At 41.7% G+C, this 22,281-nt stretch overlaps 1 protein-coding gene, 1 long non-coding RNA gene and 1 other non-coding gene across 4 annotated transcripts in view; 2 read left to right on the forward strand and 1 right to left on the reverse strand.

Moving 5' to 3' along the window:
- Nucleotides 1-693: 693 nt before the first annotated feature.
- LOC147828919 (uncharacterized) lies at nucleotides 694-5,416 on the forward strand. Of its 2 annotated transcripts, none has more exons than XR_015449930.1 (3): nucleotides 694-837; nucleotides 4,645-4,713; nucleotides 5,235-5,416. It is a non-coding gene; the product is annotated as an uncharacterized LOC147828919 (long non-coding RNA). The 2 variants fall into 2 exon arrangements; XR_015449931.1 differs by having other exon boundaries at nucleotides 743-850.
- LOC147828920 (U6 spliceosomal RNA) lies at nucleotides 4,145-4,248 on the forward strand. Its single transcript, XR_015449980.1, has one exon. It is a non-coding gene; the product is annotated as a U6 spliceosomal RNA (small nuclear RNA).
- A 13,064-nt stretch (nucleotides 5,417-18,480) lies between the features above and the next one.
- LOC101724989 (cell cycle control protein 50A) overlaps nucleotides 18,481-22,281 on the reverse strand; it is a 37,628-nt gene continuing 33,827 nt past the window's right edge. Inside the window, exon 7 of the mRNA XM_021243756.2 lies at nucleotides 18,481-21,168. Within this exon, the coding sequence (XP_021099415.1) occupies nucleotides 20,972-21,168 (197 nt within the window). The 3' untranslated portion in view covers nucleotides 18,481-20,971. The remainder of the gene's footprint in view (nucleotides 21,169-22,281) is intronic.

The following is a 22,281-nucleotide window of genomic DNA, read 5'->3' on the forward strand; positions in this document are numbered from 1 at the left end:
GGACTCAAGAGGGAGGGAAAGGGGAGCTGTGGAGCCTCGGGGGTCCTCAGAGCCTAGAGCCACTCGGGAATGAGGTCCATCCACCCTGAAATTCTTAGTCCAGTTAGAGCAAACCCTGGCCCCTTTTTACACAGCCCCCCCCCCGCGCGCGCACCCCTAGCCCTGAGCGGGGAGTTTGGCCCTGAAGGCTGCCACGTTGTGCCTGGCACAGGGCACACTGCAAGCTAGCAGTCACACCATGGCCCGAGAAGAGTGTCTGAGAGGCTCTGACTGCTGATGTTTGTGTCGCCCCCCACCCCCAGGCCTGCGCCTTGGCCTCCGGAGCCTTGGGTCCCTGCAAGTGTGGGGCTGCCAGGGAGGGACAGGGCGGGAGGGGGCAGCCCCTAATAGTAGAAGCTGTGGCCGCTTCTCCACGTGATTCTCTCTCCCACCCCCACCCCGCGCAGCCCACTCGATGCGCGGCCGGCAGAGTGCACAAAGAGCTGACCCAGTGCACAGCGTCCACGCCCAATCCGATCCTCTGGTCCAGAGGTCCGACCTTGCCCAGAGCGCTTGTCCTGAGGATGGCTACCCGACGGGGGCCACACTGCCCCCGTGGGCGGGCAGTGACCAGTGACGTGGCCCGGTACTAGTGAACATCTATCCGGAACCTGTGGGGAGCACCCCCCCCGTCACCTCACCCCAAGTGACACCCACAGACCGAGGGGCCCTCGCAGCGCAGTCCACGCACTCGGGCGGTGGCGGCAGGGTCTCGGGAGCAAAGTCCTGGCCATGGGGCTGCAGGGTACAGAGGAAGCCCTGGGGAGCCAGACACTCGCCGTCTACAGAAAGAGCCAGGTCAGGCTGCCTGGTGGGTCGCGTTTCTTCATCCAGATGGTGTGTGTGTGTGTGTGTGTGTGTGTGTGTGTGTGTGTGTGTGTGTGTCTCGCGGAGGTGCTCCCCTGACGCGTCCCCCCTCCCGCAGCCCAGGCCCTCTCGAGCTCCGCAGGCTGGGGCCACAGACCGAGCGGCTCAGGCGTCTGTCCCGAGGGCGCAGGGCGCTTCAGCCCGGAGCCAAGCTGGGGCCGCGTGGGGGCGTCCCTTGGGCTACGTATTCTGCTCACAAACTAAACACAAAGCACCTGGAATAACGTCGGCAAATACGGGTGGGGAACGCACCCAACACAGCTGTAGACGCCCTGCTGGCGCAAAATGATCCCTGCTCACAACTCCGTGTTGAGAGAAGGTAGAGGAGGGGAGACAGGGCTCGGGGAGCCCGGTATGCACGTCCCCAAACCCTCCCAGCGCCCTCGTTGAAGGGGAGAGGGGGTCACACGCTCTCCAAATGCACCGCGGGGCTCCCCGCCTCGGCCACGTCCGCAGGTTTTGGTCTCCCCAGCCTTTGGTTGGATGCAAAGTGCGGAGGCTGTGGAGACCGTGGGATCCCCTTCCGCCCAGCGCCTTTCGGGTGCGTCCGGATCTTAACGCGTCTGGGGCGCTTTGGGGTCGCGTTAAGTTGCCGGTGTCTCCGTGGAGAGAGCTGCACGTATTTATTGTATTGATTCCGTCTGGCTGTTGCCTGCGCCTCCCGTTCCTCACGGTCCGCTTCCCTCTCCGCGCTGCTCTCCCTCTCGCACCTCGTCCCCCCTGGAGTCCCGGGTTCCCGGCGGCTCCGGCCTCGGATCTCCGGTCCCACAGCGCGACCTGGCGGCCAGCGCGGGCCCGGGTCAGAATGACAGATGGGAGCCCCGCGCCGCCTCACAGATTTACAAGCCCCGGGTGGTTTCTGAAACCCGTGTCCCTCGTCTGTCTGATCCTCGAGACCGAGAGGCGCAGGATGGGAGGCGAGGGGAGAGCGACCCAGAATCTCTCTGTGGCTGTTCTTTAGCCGCCCATAGAAACCCTGCGCCGAAGCCATGAGGCTCTGGTCGCTCTCTCTCCACCGGAGAAGCGCTGGCCGAGGGAAAAGACCCCTCCAGGAGGAGCTCAGCGCCGCCCTAACTTCCAAACAGGCCAACGTGCCTGGACCGGCTCTGCCGGCTGCTCCACGACAGGCGAGACGTTTCCGGGACTCCCTGGGGTTCCGGCCTACGGCGTCGAGGGGCGTCATGGGGTGAAAGGAGCAGGTGTCACCCAGAGCTTGGTGCCCCAGCGAGGGCTGTGAGGACCCGGGCAGGGAAGCCCGGAGCTCAGCCCCGAGGTAAGGTGAGCAGAGGCGCGACGCTCCCCCTGCTGGGATCCTGAGGCGAGGCCTGGCCAGCGCGAGCCGGAGCAGTGCGTGCGATCTGCGCTCTTAGGCACTGCGCGCGACTGTGCAGCTCGGTGCGTGGATTTGCTGAGCACTGTCTGCTTAGCCGCATCGGGCTGAGCTCAGAGCCGCTGACAGGCGAATGAGACAAAGCCCTGCCCCCCACCCCAACTCCGCCGAGGAACGCCTGGGACACCCCGAGAGTGTGTCCTCAAAGTGTTTCACATCGAAAGTGAGACACAGTCAACAACCACCCTCTGCACTCGCGAAGCAAAAAGCACAGGGACCCCGCACCCAAAGCTGTCCCTAAAGGCAGGAAATGGAGTGCGCTGCACGGCTTCGGCCTTCTTGACAGGTTCTGCTCTTAAAGCACTTTTCAAGGAAACCAGCAGGCCTTGTGCGGATTTAACCCAGACTTGCTAGTGGGGACTGAAACACAGCCTCCCACCGACCACAGTGTGAGCAACTTTGGAGCAAAACGCAGAAACTGTGTCTGTCGAATCTACCATGTTTATCTTGCTAGTCAAAGTGGCTAGCTCAAACTGCATGTGACCCAAAAAAGTCGTGGTTACCTAGGAAAGTAGGAAGTTTCAAAACTGACTGCATCTGGTACAATACCATCCAGCTCACTACCTAGTAGGCTGGAATGCAGTAACGGTGAACTCATGGTCAAAGAGATCTCAATTCTCTCGATCAGAACATCTGCACAGGATGAACTGTGACTAAATGCTCTATTGTCTTTCTTTTTTCTTTCTTTCTTTCTTTTCTTTTTCTTTTCTTTTCTTTTCTTTTTTTTTTTTTTTTTTTTTTTTTTTTTTGTACCTTTACTAATGCAGTTAGCTACTATTTCACAGCGCTGGTACTCTTGATTTGGCCCAGTACAGAGATCCTGGACTTTGGAACGTTGTAAATCTAAAGCGGAATGCGCCCTCTGGTGGGAACTATGAAAAAGACGACCCCACCCCACCCCACCCCCATCAGACTCGGTTTAATCTTTCATCCAGAGCACATTCGTTCACAAATGCTGTTCCTAGTCACAGTGTTCCCTAGGAACCATGGAGATTTTTTAAGGCAAAACAAAGATTGTCCGTAAGAAATTTAGATGTACTAACAAAGACCAGAAATAAATATTTGTGAAAGTCCAATTCAAGAGAGGTCTAGAGAGGGTGTGTAATTGAAAGCAGAAGGACAAATGTGGAAATTACTTTGGAAGGACAAACGTGATAGAGGAACAAGGCAAAGGACATCACAGGAAGCAGTCAGCTCAACCCAGCATGGGGAACATTCTGCAGGAAAAAAAATGACCCACTTTTTCCTCAAACCCATGAAAAGGAAAATAGGGAGAAAAACAGTAGATTGCTATGAATAAAAGGTTAAGTGTACAGTAACCAAATAATAATAATTGTCACAACTGTGAAGGGGCTGAGCTTCGTATCCTGCTTGCAAGCTAACAGCTCAGCTGCTGAAGTTTCATGGGAGCTGGCAGAACACACAAAGAGTCAAAGACAAAGGACTGTTGTGCACAGCAGAAGCAGGAGTCACAGGAACCATGCAAAGAACCTATGCAAAGTGCTGGATTATAGGAGCAGAATCTGAACTTGGGAACTTTTATAAGGGCAGTGAGCCTCTGCCCAGGAGAGACACAGGGTTGCTATATCAGACAGCAAACAAACCTGCCCTTTGCTCTAGAGAGAAATTATCTGTCTTCCAAAACCATTAGTATCCCAGCACCAGGGGGAAAGGTCATCTAGAACAAAGGCAGTCGGTGCTTCTGCTCAGTGGACCTGCAGAAACGAGAGACACCAGGGAGAAAAGCTTCCCCACAGTGAGGGCTGCGGGGAGTTCACCAAAGGAGAAGGCACCGAGGGTTGAAGTGGATCCCGAAGAATTTATGGAAGAGGAAAACTTTAGAGCTGGGTGCTTGTTTCAGCAGCACTTAGACTAAAATATAAACAATACAGTGATTAATATGGCCCCTGTGCAAGGTTGACACACAAATCTGTGAAATGTTCCATATTTTTTGTCAGGCACAATGGTGCTCTTCTGAAATCTCAGCTCTTGGAAGGCTGGGCCATGAGTTCAAGGTCAGCCTGGTTGAGACAGGGACAGCCTGTCCCAAATAACAACAAAAGGAACTAAGAGTGACCATTTCAGGCACAGAGTTCAAAATGAGAAGCTGAAACAATACCAAAGGACAGGAAGTCTTGGGCAAGGAAGAAAGCAGAGTGGTTTCTTCCACTTCTGCTTTCAGCAGAAGGTTTGTGAACATAATTGGAGTAGTAATGGTGCTTGGAAGTGCCTGAGAACCTGGAATTTCATCTTATAGCTAATTTACAGCGCATCCATTGTATTCTAGGTACTACACACTTCTATAAGTCAAGCTATGAAATTTAATGTTTATTATCTTTGTGCTATAGGTAAGGAATTAAGGCACAGAGGAGTCCAATGATTTGCTAGTCAAGATTGAACCTAGAGCTCTCTGACATGTAAGTCCGTGGTATCTCCATTATATTAAAATGAAAAATTGTTAGAGGTAGGAATATCAATCATCTTGTAAAAAAATGAAGCCTTATCTGGCAACAAGATTTGTGGTAATTTTCTGGGGAGGCAGCCTGTAAGCGAGGAGACAGGAAATGGGGAGGGAGGTGGATGCAGAGTCCTAGGAAGGGAAGCTGCAGGTCCGGTGGGTCCATGGTGCTTGCAGCAGGACTCACAATGCAGAAGACTGGCTTCAGATATAAGGATGGGCCAGTATCTTCAGATGATGGAGGCCCACCACATGGCTAGAAGAGCAATGACAATGCTATGGCCAAAATTAGGGCAGGGGAGCAGGCAAGCTACTTCTAAGTGGCCTGATAAAACGGCTTCAGAAGTGCCCGTGTATGAGCACAATCCTTGGTTTCTTTCCTAATAGTTTATTGGTGACTGCCCACTGAAATAATAGAACAGCTTCTCAAATTCAAGTATAAGTTTATCTTAGAGAAATAGATCCTTTTCTGTTTTTCAGGATTTTGCAAACATGAAAAACTACTGAAGAGACAAATGTTCACTCTGCGACAGTCATTCACAGGGAAGGGAAGGCTTTGCTGATCCTCATGGGTGGCGGAAAGCACAATGCTGCGTGCTGTACAAAAGAGTACCTGGGAGCTGCAAAAACAATTTCCCACCTCCTGTCTGTCCTATTCCTACTGCTCCACTTGGACAAACAGGGCAACATCACTTCTCCTTGTTTACACTGAGAAAATCATTTCAAACTCCTGCTACCATCTCTACTCTTTCAAGGAAAGAAAATTGTAGCTTTATTTATTGAATAGCTTCTTTGAGGGTATTTTTGGCTTTTCCCCAGTATTAATAATTTTGGAACCAAAGTACAAACTATTCCCCTAGTAGAAGTCCCTGATTTCTGAGGTTAAGAACATACACGGCCGTGTTCACAGTAGGGAAGTAGTTAGAAAACCAGGTACTGGATATCATGTTTACATTTTTATTTATAGTTCTGTGAAAGAAAGTCTTTTTGGGGGTGGGGGGGTACCAGGGATCGAACTCGGGACCTTGCGCTGTAGAGGCAAGCAGCAGAACCACTGAGCTAAATCCCCAGCCCAAAAGGAAGTCTTTTTGGCTTTCTTTTTTGTTCCTGCTTAGGAAAACAAAGCTGGAAAGTCTGCTCACCCTGTCCAAGTGCCCAGCGTGCTCTCGGATGTTCACACAGGAGCCAAGGTGCCGGCTGTTGTGTGAACCTGAGTTTGTCCCTGTGAGATTCCTCCCTCCTGCACCCCACTGCAAGGGCACCAAATGGCACTAATGGCCCTGTGGGTGTAGGGCAGTGGGTCTGAGCCAGACTGCAAGAAAACATCAACAGGGAAACTGAAAGACTTCCCGGCCCATGTCTGCTCTCCATCCTCGGATGTAAGTCCCACCCCTGGATGAGACCTGGGCATCTGCATATTTTGGAGCTGCCCCCAGTAATTCTAAGGTTGGTGGACTGACACACCAGTCTGTGCTGAGGGGTACTGGGGACTCAGCTGTCACCCAGAAGAGTGACTCACGTAAAGCTAACTAACGTGGAAGGGACTAACCACCTGGCCCAAATCAATGGACCAAATGAGTGTTTTAGTTTGGGTTCACCCTAGACAGTGGTAGTTAGGAGGGAAAACTGATCACCCAGGGTCACAGAGCTACTACACAGAGACCAGAGTCAAACCCAGGCCCACCTGCTTCCCAAGCCCAAGAAGAAATCTCATTGTTGTCACCAACTTTAAATTTTAAATCAGACAAACACAGGAAGGCTTCATTTGCCAAGACATTATTATTTCTTGTTCTTACTAATACTGATGCTAACATATCCAAAGAGAAGAAAAAATGCTTCTTTCTTATGATAAAATATCTTTTATTGTATTTGTAGCCAACAGATGAGTTGTACAGGTATAAAGCAATGAAACTGTGGAGGCCTCATCTCTTCACAGCAGGAATCATCACAGTAACCAAGTAGGGGCTTAGCCATGCTGCAAGTATTACCTGTTTCCCATTTACAGTGGTCACCCTGGCTGGCCAGGTGACTCCGGGTCCTTGGGGCCAAGTGTTGCTTCCTCCTGGCATGGGACCCTATAGCCTATGACTACCATTATGCCCAGTGATAGTGGAGGGACGGGTGGTCACTGGGCAAATTTGGACTTTAGGAAGGGCCAAAATCTGCAGACCACTGAGCTCTAGAGCTGGGCAGAAATCTGGTCTTATCTGGTTCAAAGGCAGCAGAAACAAGAACATGAAGAGTGTGAACTCCTCTTGGCCAAGCTGTAGGCCAGGCCTCTGGCAAACACTCCTCAGGACAGCAAAGGGGGCCAAGGCCAAGGCAGAGCAGGCAGAGGAGGGGAGGGAAGGCCAAGGCCCGCCCAGCCTTTATGACTAAACCACCTCCAGCCACTCTTCGGCAGCCCCACAGTGCACCATCCTGCTCATCTCCTCCAGGGAACTGAGGACAAGTCCGGCACCGGCAGAGGCAGGGGACATGAGAATCAATGATGGCAGAGGGCAGGGCTCTTAGTTTTGTTCTCTAATGTTTTCCAAGTCCCTGGAACAATGTCTTACATATAACAGACACTTGACAAACATTTCTTGAATTCAAAAACAACCCAGAACCAGAGGGAAATAAGGAGACAGGTGTGGCTTAAACAGGCTGGGAGGAGAGGCATGGTGATATCCCAGAATCCACACAGCACTGCCTCTCAGGATCCTGTATGTACAAGTTCTCAGGGTTTCCAAATGGTGTGGACAGGATAAAAGGACACAGGTCCCATGAAAGCTCCCTACCTTGGCTTTTCTCATGGTAGCCCACCCTGTGTCCCTAAGGGTGTACTTTTATGTATTTTTCTCTTTGGCTCAGCACAAGCTCTGCAGAGCCAGTTTCTCCCTTGCCCTTCACTTTTCAGATAAACTGTATCATTATTTTTGCTTGTTTTGTTCAATTATTAGTTCAAGATAAAAGAACCTGGAAACCAACTCCAGAAGGAGGTGAGCACCCCAAAACCAGATAACATTTATTTGGTGTAGCCAGCCAGGAGGTTTAGGTACCAGGAGACCAAGGTAAGGCCCTCAGGGCACATTTTGTTTGTTTGTTTGTTTCTCTCCAGGAAGGTTCTTCTTCTCCTCCCTCAATCCCCAAAGCTGGGAATTGGTGAGGCTTTCTCTCATGGCCAGGAAGGCTCCCTAGGCCAGCTGTGGGGAATAGAAGGGAATCCTGTCTTGTCACTGAAATAGCCTTTTATTTTCCATCCTTGCACTCACTCCACAGGTACAAGTTAAGTAGCCAGAGAGCTTGCTGCACTGCATGCACAACTTGAGTTCAGGATGCCTTGTTGTCCAGACATTTGTTTGCTGCACTTTGCTACCCTTTTTGGAAACTAGCCTGGTCTCTGCTTACCCTAGTTTCTAAATGGCTTTTATTTCTCAGTTTATTGTTTAGGTCCAGAGCACCACCATGTTACCTTGTCATATGGCCAGGCGCCATCTTATCTTTTTTAAAAAATTAATTTTATTGGTACATTTTTGATACAAAGATCACATAAATCATAGGGAATTTGTATCTGTACATAATATATCTTGATTCATTTTTCTCCACTCCTCTCCCGTCCCTTCAACCTTTCTTCTCTCCCTTTACAAAGTTTTTCCCATTTTTCCTTCTATATTTTTCTTTTTCCCTTTTCTTCCCCTTTCCCCCTTCCTTTATTCCTCTTCCAATTTGAACATTTTCTTCCTACTTCCCAATATCTATCATGTATTTTGGTCCTTATTTGCACTTTGTTTCTCACACAAGCAATTTCAGTATTTAAACATGTGTATTCAATTTATTTCCCTTAACAGTATGGTCCCCAGGTGTATTCATTTACCTCAAAATGTCTCAAGTTTACCCTTCTTTATGGCAGAGTAGTACTTCATTGTATATAAAAACCACATTTTCTTTATCTATTCATCTGATGATGGACATCTGGACTGTTTCCAAGATTTAGCTATTACAAATTGTGCTGCTATAAACATAGGTGTGCTGTTGCTTTTAACTCTTTATGATGTTAACTTTTATGTTTTTAACTCTTTCAGGAAGATACCAAGAAGGGGAAAACCTGGATCAAATGGAACCTCTAGTTTCAGTGTTTTGAGAAATCACCATACTGATTTCCATGTGGTTGCACCAACTTACACTCCCACCAACAGTGGAGAAGGATTCCTTTTTCCCCACAGCCTCACCAGCATTTGTTATTGGTTGATAACTTGATGATGGCCATTCTTTCTGGAGATGGAATCTCAGTGTTACTTTATTTGCATTTTTTGAACGACAGTGACGTTGAACATTTTTTCATATATTTATTTGTTGTTTGTATTTCTTCACCCAAGAAGAGTCTATTCATTTCAGATGTCCACTTTTGGATTAGATCTTTAGATGGTCTGATTTTTTTTATTCTTTATTCTAGAAATTAGTCCTTTCTTTGAGGAATAGCTGGTAAAAATATTTTTCCATTCTGTGAGTTGTCTTTTCATTCTGTTGATTTCTTTTGCTATGCAAAAGCTTTTCAATGAGATGAGATCCCAGTTGTTGATTCTCTGTAATATTTCCTATGTGATTAAGATTTTCTTCATAAGTCTTTGCCTACACCTGTCTTCAAGAGTTTTACCTATTTTATCATCCAGCAGATTAAGTGTTTCTGTTTTAATATTTAGATCTTTGATCAATTTCAATTTTAGTTTAGTGCATGGTGAGATAATATAGGTCTAGGTTTAATCTTCAGCATGTGGAAAGCCAGTTTTCCCAGCAACTATTTATTAAAGAGGCCATCTTTCTTGTCATGAGGGTGTTTGGCGCCTTTATCAAACATAAGGTGGCTGAATGTGTTTGGAGTTGTTTCTGCATGTTCTATTCTGTCCACTGATTGTCTTTTTTTTTTTTTTTTTTGCCAATACCATGCTGTTTTTACCACAGCAGCTGTGTAGTATAATATTAAGTCAGAGATTGTGATGCCCCCTTCCTTGCCTTTGTTGCCCAGAATTGCTTTTGTTCTTCTAGGTCTCTTCTAGTTCCAAATGAATTTTAGGATTGTTTTCTCTAGTTCTGTGAGGTATGCTATTGGTGTTTTGATCAGAATTGCATTATATCTCCATAACAGTTCTGGAAGTATGGCCATTTTCACTATATTGGTTCTGCCCTATCCAAGAACAGGGAATATCTTTCCATTTTCTGATATCCTCTCCAATTTCCTTTTTCAAAGTAATTTTTTCAATGTAAAGGTCTACTTCCTTTGTTAAATTAATTGCTAAGTATTTCATTTTTCTTGATGCTATTGTGAAAGGTGTTGTTTCCCTAAACTATCTCTGTTATTCATGTACAGGAATACTATTGTTGACTTTGTACCCTTCTATACTACTGAATTTGGTTATTAAATCTAGGAAGCTTTTGGTAGAATTTTGAGGTCTTCTATGTAGAGTATTGTGTCATCTGCAAATAATAATTTAACTTTTTCCTTTCCTATCCTTATTGCTTTTATTTCTTTTTCTCGTCTAATTGCTCTGGCTAATGTCTCCAGAACTATATTGAATAAGAGTGGTAACAGTGGACTTCCTTGTCTGGTTCCTGATTTGAGAGTGAAAGCTTTCCACTTTTGACCATTTAGTATGAGATTGGCTCTTGGCTTGTCATAGATGGCTTTTATCAGATTGAGTAAAGACGTTTATTTCAATTTTCTGTAGAGTTTTTATCATGAATGGGTGTTGGACTTTCTCAAATGCTTTTACTCTATCTATTGAGATGATCATATGGTTTTAGTTCTTGGCTCTGTTACCATGGTATATTACATTATTGCTTTGCATAAGTTGAACCCTCCCTTCATCCCTGGAATGTATCCTACCTGGTCATGGTGTATAATGTTCTTGATTTGCTGCATTCTACTTACTAGTATCTTATTGAGGACTTTTGCATTTATCTTCATTAGGGTGATTGGCCTGTAGTTAGTTATCTTTTTTGGTTGGATCCTTCTCTGGTTTTGGTATCAGTGTAATACTTGCTTCCAGGAATGGAAGTATTGCTTTCCTTTTATTTCATTAAAGAATTGGAAGAGCAGTAGCCTTAGATCTTCTCTAAATTTTTTGTAGAATTTAGCAGTGAAATCATCAGGACTTAGGATTTTCTTTTTTTGGTAAGTTTTTAATTACATTTTCAATTTCATTGACTGATTTGGATTATTAAGAATTTTTATATCTTCTTGATTTGGCTTTGGTAATTCATATGTATCTAGGAATCTGTCCATTTCTTCTGTGTTTTCCATCTTATTAGAGTACAGGCTCTTGAAGTAGGTATTAATGATCTGGATTTCCACAGGATCCATTGTGATTTTACCCTTTTCATTCTTAATTGCATGGATCTGAGTCTTTTCTTTCCTTTTTTTTTGATAAGGTTTATCCGTTTTGTTTAATCTTTCAAAGAACCAATGCTTCAATTCCTTGATACTTTGTATTGGTCTCAACTGCATTAATTTCCACTCTGAAATTTATAATTTCCTCCTTCATACAAGCTTTGGGCTTGACTTGTTTTTCTTTTTCTAGATATTTGAGGTTAAACATTAAGTTATTTGTGCTTGTTCTGTTTTTCTAATGTAAGAATTCATTGCCTCCCATAAGTTCTGGTATGTTACCATTATCATTTAATTGTAGGTACTGTTTAATTTCTTCTTTAATTTCATCCATGACCCATTGGTTGTTCAGGAAGGTTAATTTCCATGTGTTTATGCAGTTTTTGTAGTTTCTTTTACAACTGATTTCCAAATTTATTGCACTATGTTCTGATAATATGCATGAGATAATTTCAATTCCTTTCCATTTTCTTAAACATGTTCTATGGGCTAGCATGTGATATATTTTGTTGAAAGTCTCATGTGTAGCTGAGAATATGTATTCTATTGTTGTGGCACGGAACACTGTAGATATCTACCAAGTTCATTTGTTCAAACGTTTGGTTCAGCTGATATTTCTTTGATTTTTTGTCTAGTTGATCTATTTGTGACAGTGATGTATTGAGGTCCCCCTTTACAATTGTACTAGTGCTTATTTGACCTTTCGTATCCATTAATGCTTGTTTTATATAGTTGTGTGGACTGTTATTTGGTGCATAAATATTTATGAATATTATCTCTTCCTCTCAGATTGTTCCCTTTACAAGGATGTACTAACCTTCTTTGTCTCTTCTGATCAGTGTTTGCTTGAAATCCACTGTCTCCAAATAGCTACCCTGCTTTTTTCCAGGTTCATGTCACAGAGTATTGCTGCCCAACCTTTGACTTTCAGTCTATGCATTTTTTTAGTTAAATGTGTTTCTTGCGTGCAACATATTATTGGATCGTATCTCTTTTTTTTTTTTGCTTTTTTGGTACTGGGGATTGAACTTGGGACCTTGCACTTGCAAGGCAGGCACTGGAACCACTGAGCTAAATCCTCAGCCCTGGATCTTATTTCTTGACCCACTCTGCCACTGTTTCTTTTGACTGAATTCAGAGCATTTACATTGATGGTTATAACATATTTATTTATTCTTGTCATATTATTTTCTTGTTGTTGGTTCCATTTTTTTTTAATTGCTTGCCTTGCCTAATAGATTTATTTCTTTGGGATTCATGGAATTATTGTCTTCATTGTCTTTTTTACAGAATATCCTTCAAAACTTTTTGGAGTGCTGCTTTCATGGTAATGAATTTCTTCAGGTTTTCTTTATCCTGGAAGTATCTTATTTCTCCAACCTTTTTGAAAGATAATTTTGCAGGGTACTTCAATCTGGTTTGGAGGTTTTCTTTGGGGCTTGAAATACTTCACTCCAAGCTCTCCTTAAGGGTCTGGGTAGAGAAGTCTGCTCTAATTCTGATGGGCTTCCCTTTATAGGTGATTTGTTTCTTTTCCCTAACAGTTTTTAATATTCTATTCTTATGCTGAATTTATGGAATCTTGACTATTATACACCTTGATGTAGTTTTTCTCCTGGTCGTGGCTAATTGGAGTTCTGTATGCCTCACTTACCAGTATATCAAATTCTTTTTCCAAGTTTGGGGCGTTTTCTGCCATTACTTCTGTGAACAGGTTTTTTTATGTTCTTCATGCTATCTTCTGATTTTTCATTGATTTTTATCAATCTTATGTTATTCTTCTTTGCATCATCTAGCAGCTGTTGGATTTTTTGTGGCCTCTTGCTATTTTTAAAGTTTTTCATTTGATAATCACTAACTGCAAACCAGTCTTCTAGGTTTGATATTCTGTCCTCACATTGGTTGATTCTGCTGTATATATTTCCAATAGAATTTTTAACCTCCTGGATATGTTTAAATATGTTTTGTGGAGTCCAGTTCTTTCCTATGTTGGGCATTCATGGTTTCCAGCACTTTCCTAAGCTCCTCTATATTTTTATCTGTATCTTCTCTAGATTTACTAACCATGTCCTTCATTATGGCCATCATCTCTTTAGTTATCTGTGAGAGTATTTCTGATTTTTTTTTTTTTCTTAGTGCCTCATTTACCTGGTTTGTTATTTCCACTGCTACCATCTGAAAGGTCAGGTATGTGGCTTTTGATTTTTTTCTGCCTCACTGTCCCCTGGATTTGCTTGGGTGAGCTAGAGGTCTGGGGCTGTATCTTGTTTCTCTTTCTTCTCATTTTCTATTTTTAAAAATTTGTTTGCTGTGTTGATGCTTGTAAATTGCTTATGGTAGTTAGCTTTGTTACTAGTATCAAGACCTCCTTAGGAAATGACTACTCTTCAGAAATGTCTTCTAGGTGTAGCTGGCTTTTGGCTTTTGAATCTGTCCTAAGATCCTGCCTCTACAATTTATTAGAGATAAGAAGTTGCTGCCTATTTGGTCTAACACCCAGTTCTTTGGTGCTGTACTATGGTATTGTTTATGACCCCCGGACTATTTTGGTATTCATATACAAGGAAGAACAACTGATCACAACTATGTCACCTTGGCTAAAGTAGTACAATCAGTAATAACAACAGCATCAAGTATGGTCTAAAAAATGACAAACTATGCTAACTGTTAATTTGCCATCTTAAAACATGGGTACAAGGTTTATAGTTGTATAACAAAATCTAAAACAAATCAGAATAGTATATACAGTAAATTTCCCCTTGATAAAGTGATTTTACATTCAGGGGAGAAAATTTAAAAGGCTTAAGTGAAGAAAATAGAGAAACAGAAGAAGAGAAAAAGAGTAGAAGCAAGGCTGAAGGACAAAGAAGATTATCCAAGCTTTGGGAAACTGGTAAAGAAGACGGGGAAAAGAAAGAAGAAAAAGGCAAAACCAAGAACTAAATAAAACAAAAAAAACCCTAAAAACAATGTTCACATGTGTGAAAAAACAAAAACAATCAAGAAAAGAGAAAAACCAAAAGCAGTAGAGAAAAAAAATGATTTCTCTGTGATTTCAAGCCTGTGGCTATCTTCTGTGGTCTACAGTTTTTGCAGTAGTGTCCAATTTTGGACATGTCTCTGCTGTCTCTGGTAGATAAAGGCAGACCCCCAGATCCATCAGGGATTATCCCAGCAAGCCTGCAGTAGGATTAGGGCAGGGTGCCAATTCTGGTGCTTTCAACTCCAAAATTCAGGCTGATCCCAACTTCTGGTTGTGGGATTGGGGCCTGAGTTATTCAGCCTACAATATTCTGGGTGTCTCTTGCTGGCCTGACCTCAGCACCCTGACCTTAGGTATCTGTGGTTATGGATCACCCAGACCCTGGGAGACCTGAGAGGAAGCCAAACTATGGCTGTTCCCAATCCTGGGTTCACTTGGCCCCTCCCTAAAATGGTTATCTGGCCAACCACTCTCTCCAGCGGATGCATGGACTGGTATCACTCACCAGCTGTTGCAGGTCACAGCATTCACTACTCTATTCCACTGGTGTTTCTCTGTGGAGTCCTCTGGAGCCACCTGCTGTTGAGACATCTGGGTCACCCATCTGCTTTCACTTTGTAGATTTGAACCTCCTCTCTCATGCTGCAAACCAGGAGTCAGGGAGAAAGTTCAGTTTGCCACCTCCTTTTCTGCACTGAGGTCTGTCTTTACTTTCTCTATGAGCTCCAATTCTCCCTTCAGATCCTTCCTGGGTCTCAGAGATCCACCTCCCTCACTCCCTCCTTTTCTTCCCCCGAATTGTTAAAACTCCAATGTCTGGACTCTGAATCTGAGAGGCTAACCTGCTGCTACTTACTGCTCTGTTATCTTCCCAGAAGTCTGCCATCTTGTCTTGTCACAAGGCTAGACACCACCTTGCATCAGCTATGGCCATCCTTTTCCCTTTTATTTTTTAACCAACTGTCCTTACAAGGTAAGCCACTGATTTTAGAAAACACGTGGGCTTTTGGAAAACAAGAGGATCCTCTTTTCAATTATTTGAACTGGTAGTGTCTTCCCACATGAAAGGAGTGGGAGTCATGGTACCCAACAGTGCTGGAGGCCTATTACCTTAAGACAGAGCCAGAGGCCTGTTCCCAGCAAATGGCATGACCATCTTACAGTATAGACTGGGCATGCATGTTTGCAAAGCCTCTTCCTATCCCTTCAGCCCAGGCAACAGGCACTCAGAGTGGCCAGACCAGGAGCACTTTTTATTCCATTAAATTTCACCTAAAAGGATTCCTTAAAGCTTTTGTAGCAGATTGCTCTTAACTTTTTGTGTCTTCTTCCTGCATTTACAAAGGTTAAAATACGTGGTATGTAGATAAGTGTCCAAACCTTCCAAATAAAAACTTCTACTTTTAAGTATTTTTCTAAATATTAATCATTAATTTATTATAATCAAACTTTCTAACATATTGGCCACATTCTTGGTAATAATAAAATTATTTTGGCCTTTTTCAATTTTTATTCAGTAGGTCTGATGATCTCTCAAATCTGTGTATCAGTAGATGACAGAATTGGCTTTTTTAACAAATTGTTTTCAAAAATGTCACTAGAAATTAGGTAAAAAATACTTTCAGCTTTTTATGGACCATTTCATTGAACTACACTTAAGTATTATTTTTATGTATATAAGACAGCCTTGAGCCCACAGGTCTAGCCCAAAATGGTGCCTTGTAATACTCTAATTCACAACTTATCCTATCCCTAAGAGAGGTCCCAGGGGTGGAATGGAATACTCAAGTTCAGGACCCTTTTTTTAGTTGCAAATGTGCAGTAGTGCAAAGAACAACTGGGCCAACTGCCAGAGGACTCTAGTAAGTTTGCAGATTCAATTTTGACCCTTCCTTTCAATTTATCATGGTCATACTGTCTTGGCAAAGTGTTTTGAGAACTGAACTTAGAAATAGGCGAAAAGGAAACAAATTTGCTTCAAACAACCTTAAAAATTAGTCAGCTTGACAGAGCAAAGATCACATCTTTTAGAAAAATGTCTACCTACTGTTTTAGCAACTCCAAGCAAAAAAAAAAAAAAAAAATCTTTCAAATGTTCCCCTATCTACTAATAAATGTAAAAGGTTAGCAATGTTCTTAACATCTTTGTCTCACACTTATCAATAGTCTAAAATCATTGACTCCCAAATTTTGTCTCATTCATAAGACCTCATTGTTTTGTTTTATTTTGTTTTGTTTTTGGTACCACAGATCAAATTCGGGACCTTGTGCATGCGAAGCAGGCGGCAGAACCACTGAGCTAAATCCCCGGCAAGATCTCATTGTTGAAAAGACAGACTCTAAGATTTTTTTATGAAAAATCACTATCACCATCTTTACTTTTTCAAGTCCCTTACTCCTTCCAAGAGTAAGAGTTAAGGCCTGTGTGGATGATTTCAAAATGGTGGAGTGGTGAATGGCAGTAATTTCAGCTTCTCTGAGATTCAGAATCCAGACACTCGAAAATAACTTGGGGAAGAAAAAAGAAAGAAGTATATCCTCAGGAATAGGAAAGGAACTGACAGGAAAAGTAAAAACTACAGAGAAGTTAACAAGATGGGCCATAATGCAGAGAAGAGAATGAAATAGTCTCTTTTTTCTCCCCACCCTGACTCTACTGAAGCAAAGTGAGCACTGGGGGTTCCAAAGAGAACCAACAGCAGTGGAAACTGCTCCAACTGGAGTCCTTCCACAAGGCAGGCAAGAGCTAGAGAGGGATGCCAGAGCAGGTGTCCACCATATTGCGATAAGAGTATGGGGTTGGGCACAATTCCAGGAAAGGGTTAAATTTTTTAATCTGGGACTCAGAACAGCTACAGGATGGCTTCACTTCAAGGTTCCTAGTGGTACCCTCCCCACTGTGACTGGCTGAGAGACAGCCTCAGACAGGGAGTTGGCTGGAAAGAGACTGCCTGAGCATTGAGTTCAGGCCAGAAAGGACAGGAGATAACCAGTTTTGCAGTAGGTCAAGTGCGACCAGCTGCAGAAGAGACCCTGCTTGTGGAAACACATACATTACCTGTTACTTGGGCACAAAAACCCTTCCAGATTAGCGATAAGCTCATGGTGAACCAGACTCAGAACTAGGAAAAGTTTTAAGACAAGTTTGCAGAAAACTACCTCAGTGTTAAAAGCAAGACAATTATTAAATCCAGGAAAAATAAAATTACACACAAAAAAATAATCATGGTACAGTCTGCTCTAAAATATACATTTTTATAGTCATAAAAATAACTAAGCTATTAATTATTAAGATGTAACTACATAATAGGAGAAGGTGAGATATGTGTTAGACCTAAACCATCATGTAACAATTAAGTATCTATAACTTAACAGGAGTAGAATGAGCATATTATTTAGATAAACTGATAAGAAGAATGGAATGGGCATATTATTTAGATAAACTGAGATAAATAATATAAACAACTCTGGAGTCAAAGTGATGGTCTCTGGGGAGGAAAGGGAAGTTCAGGCAGGGAGTACTTTTTTTTTTTTATCAAAAAGCCTTTAGAACTTTGCTATTTCATTTCTGAACTGTGTATACATATTTGATGTATTTTATAAATACAAGTAAATAAACTCACCATGGTCTCATTTATTTTTAAACAATATACTGTATTTATTTTGAAATTTCAAATGACATTAGGAGAAATGTGATTTTTTTATATTTACTGAAAGATGCATGGCCTAACAAATGGTTTAAAAAAACTTTTCTACATCACCTAAACTCTACAACAGACAATTATGAATCAAAAATCTTGCAACAACACCATTTCCTTATTTCTTCTACCAGCCCCTCAAAATTGCCATGTTTGCAAAGAACAAAACTTTATAATTTAACCAACAAGGAGGTGCCATGCAGAAATTCCAAGGCAATGTTTCCATGAAAAGAGGAGGCAGCAGGCTGAATGAAGAGCATTAACAGAAACCTCTTTGCCTCTCCTCACTAGTCAGCCATTTCATTTCCTGTGTGGCCTTCATTATTTTCATTATCCATGCCTCTGTCTACCACATGTTCCCCTTGATGTAATACCAAACTTAGCCACTCTGTCTATAACTCAGATAACACACTGACCACTTCTCAGTAAGCACAGATTTTCCTCAGTGATGTATGTATCTTGTGATTTATGTTGTCAGGGATTACTATATAATAATTTAATAATGATGGTATTTTATTAAATCTAAGCATGAAGAAATTAAAACCCAGACTCACTGACCCTGGCTTAAAGTTGAATGGTAAACATCAGCACCAACACTGGGGCACTGTTATTTTTAGCAAGCACATCAGCACCAACATTGGGGCACTATTATTTTAGCAAGACACGTGAACACAGCAAAACTAATTTTGTTCATTTTTATTAATATAATCAATATAATATAATTCATGTTACAGATGAGCTCTATCACCATCCTATACATAATATTTACTTGATTCTTCTTTTGGTTGAATGATTCTCAATGGTACAGTTATTTTTTGTCTACTTATTCATAAATAGCCTAATGATTCCAATGAAATTTCTTAGCTTTTAGATACTGAATAATTTCTTCAACAGGGAAAAGTTTCATGTCAAAATACTTCCTACAAATTAGTGTATTTTTCCAAGTCTTCTACTCAACTTTGTCTTGAAATGTAGTAAGATTCTTTGAAATTTGCATATGACATCACTGTTTCCAAAACACAAGCATAAAGCCTGTAAGAAATGTTTTCCCTCCTGCATGTTTCATAGGGCCATATAAATATCTTATTTTCTTCATATTTAACAAGAAGAATCCTTTATACTACAAATGACAGGAGACCTCAGGCCCATCAATACACTTGTGAGATAGATAAAATTCCAGTTATATTTTAAGATTCCATCTTCTTAGCTATGTGAAAATGCTACATGAGCTCTTCAGCTGTTTATTTAGCAACACCCTTAGTCCCCCAGTTTAAAAAAAAAAAGAGAGATTCAGGACAGCAGACCTCCTTAAACAGCACAAACTTAATCTAGAAAAAAAGTGAAGAAACCTCCCTTCCCTGTGATTTACCAGAAAATAAATAAACAGCATTGTGAAGGACTGGCCAAACAAAGAATATATCTAGATAAAGAATACTCTGTACTCAGAAACTGTAGGAGAACCATAAACCAATTAACTCATGCAAGTACTATTTTTAAAGTTAAAAGTCACTATGAATTACAAGTCTTTCAACTAAATTTTATATGTTATATGAAACTTAAGTGTGGCACATTTCTATTATAACCATTATACTATGTTTTTTTCTTTAAAAAACATATATTAATCAAAATTGATACATTACCCAGACCTTTTGATTTCAAATATACTGAAGAAAATTATTACAAACTCTGCATAACAGGCATTTTTCTATATAAACATGAGTTATTTTAGTAAAATAAAAATGCAAGTTACCGCTGATTAATACATACATTTTCATGTATGTAGAAAAATTAAGTTACACTCACTTTAAAAGTTCCATAGCAAACAAATACAGCATTTATTCAATAAAATTAAAATAATTCTAGTTAGTAAATAACTTCAACTATCATATATGTAATAGTTTATCATGTACATATTCCCAAATCCCAGAACTTAAGTAGAAAATTTATACAGTATCTTCTTAAAACATACCTTGGAGGGGCTGGGATTTAGCTCAGTGGTTCCGCCACCTGCCTCGCAAATGCAAGGTCCCAAGTTCAATCCCCAGTACCAAAAAAAAAAACAAAACATGTCTTGGAAAGCCAACCAAACAACTAGTATATTAACTAAAGAGAATGTGTATACACATCCATATTTGACCTGTATACAAAAAAAACTGAATACACAGCAAATGAAAGTTCCAAATTTTTTGAAATATAATGTTAGTACTTAATTGAAACACTTACCTGGCAAAAAAGGATAGCTTGAGGTATTTCCAATGCTGAAGGAAGTTTCTGAATGTTAAATACCACAGGAACGAAAACAGACTCCTCTAGGCATTGACCTCTAGTCTATAAAGGAGGCAGAGGATGAAAGTCTGCCAGGGCATTTGCCCGTCTCACCTACATTCTTTCTCCTTTATGAAGCATAAGCTTCAAGGGAAAGGACTACATGGAAAAACATTTCAAGTGAGCTGGGGTTCCCAAGTGAAATGTTTTAACAAGGGAAAGGAAGAAATTTAAATTCTCCTGTCCAGGACATACCTGTCCTCTTTAGACATGAGCATTACTTTAGACATGAGCATGCCTCACAGATAAGCATGCCCTTTGAAATCAAAGCTGAGCTTGACCAAACACTAGAATGGACAAAGTGAATACACAAACCACCTAAACAAAGATGGTACTTAGAGCCTTTCATATGACACATGAAAATGAAGAAGTGTTTTATTTAGATTTGGTCTTTCATCTTTCCATAACTCTGAATCCTGAAAGATTAGCAAGTGATTACACTCATACATCCTACAATCCCTTTTGTCATACAAGAGGCACATATGCACAGTATGATATGTCCATATATTATCAACACAGCATCGACATTTAAGCAGTAGATGCATTTCACATGAAAGAAGCTCTAAACATCATGTGGACTGTCCCAATAAGAAGCAAACATTAAAATGTGGGCTGGGGATTTAGCTCAGTGGTTTTGCTGCCTGCTGCGCAAGCACATGGAACTGAGTTCGATCCCCAGTACCAAAAAAAAAAAAAAAAAAAAATTAAAATGCAAGTTTAGCAGTTTCAGTATTGATATCAATCAATATAGCTAAATTTTATACCCATCATATATTTGTATAAGTCATCCATAGGGAAGAAGCAAAGGACAAAGATTGCTTTTTAAAAAAAGTTTTATGAGCCAACCTCAAAATGCCATGGTGTCAGCAGTGTTACTACTGTTTCTATATTTATGATTAACTACTAGCAGAACAACTCCCAGAAGGAAAGCGATTGATCCAACGGTGATGTAAGCAATCCCCAAAAATGGATTTTTTCCTCCCATCCATGAAATAGTGCTCAAGATCATCCGTTTTCGTCCATCAAAAGAATGTACAGGGTAATCTGAGAAGGGTATAGGAAGCCTTTTCCATTTCTAGCTACTCGATGTTTAAAACACAGATTTTAATACTGCTATTTAATTGCTTATAATTCACTTGTATAATTCTGACACAACCTTGCTCATATGTTCTGAATCACAAAGAAATACATTATTTTGAAAGGGTGATTTAGCAAATTAAATGTCAGTAGTAAAGGGCTTGGGATTCAGCTCAGTGGTTCCGCCGTCTGCTTTGCAAGCACAAGGTCCTGAGTTCTATTCCCAGTACCAAAAAAAGGAAAAAGAAAATGTCAGTAGTAAAACCAAAGTATTCTACCAAAACAATAAAATTTAAGGATTAGTTTCTCAGTTGGTTTTGCTGTCAATTCACAGGAGCAAAAAACTTCAAAAGTAATATGGTATGAAAAAATACTTCAGAACAACAGCAATGAAGCTCAAATAGGAAGAGGAGGTTGACAGACCAGGAGAAAATGGGAGAATTATGGAAGTGGAAGTATCTGCAAGCTCAAAGAACAGGTGTAACAAGAATGAAGCTAGGAGACTGAGAGGGCTCTGAGCACAAGGCCAAAAAACACGGCACTAAAGGCTTAACTTGACGGTTTGGAGCAATGATAAAACTCATGTTCACTGGGTATGGTAGCATACACCTGTAATCCCAGCACTTGGGAGGCTGAGGCAGGAGGATCACTGCAAGTTCAAGGCTAGCCTGGGCTACCTAGTGAGTTCAAGGCCAGGCTGAACTACATAGTGAGACCCTGTCTCATAAAAACAAAGGAGGAAAACAATTCATGACGTGGCACAGAGCTGAAGGCTAGAACAGAGTAGAAGTAAAAGGAGGCTATGTAGGAGATTTAAGAAAGGGGACACTAGTATATCAGATGTATTCTCTACATAGACCTGTTCTAGGATTCTGATAAGGCAGAAATAGGACAGAACGAAGTCCCTATTGAAAAAAGTGTACAACTTTTTCAAAAGCATCATATGAATCAAGCATTGGGCCCCATCTGTTTCTATAGTTTCTGCAACTCTCCACCCTCACAGGTGGAGCCCTGTGACTCCAAATGGCAGGCTCAGTTCTACTGATGTCTTAAGTCAATCCTAAACTGAGGCAGGAATAA

This window comes from Heterocephalus glaber, unplaced genomic scaffold (genome assembly GCF_053883595.1).
Source record: "Heterocephalus glaber isolate CG9 unplaced genomic scaffold, H.glaber_assembly_v1.0 deba00000818, whole genome shotgun sequence".
Taxonomy (NCBI): Eukaryota; Metazoa; Chordata; class Mammalia; order Rodentia; family Bathyergidae; genus Heterocephalus; species Heterocephalus glaber.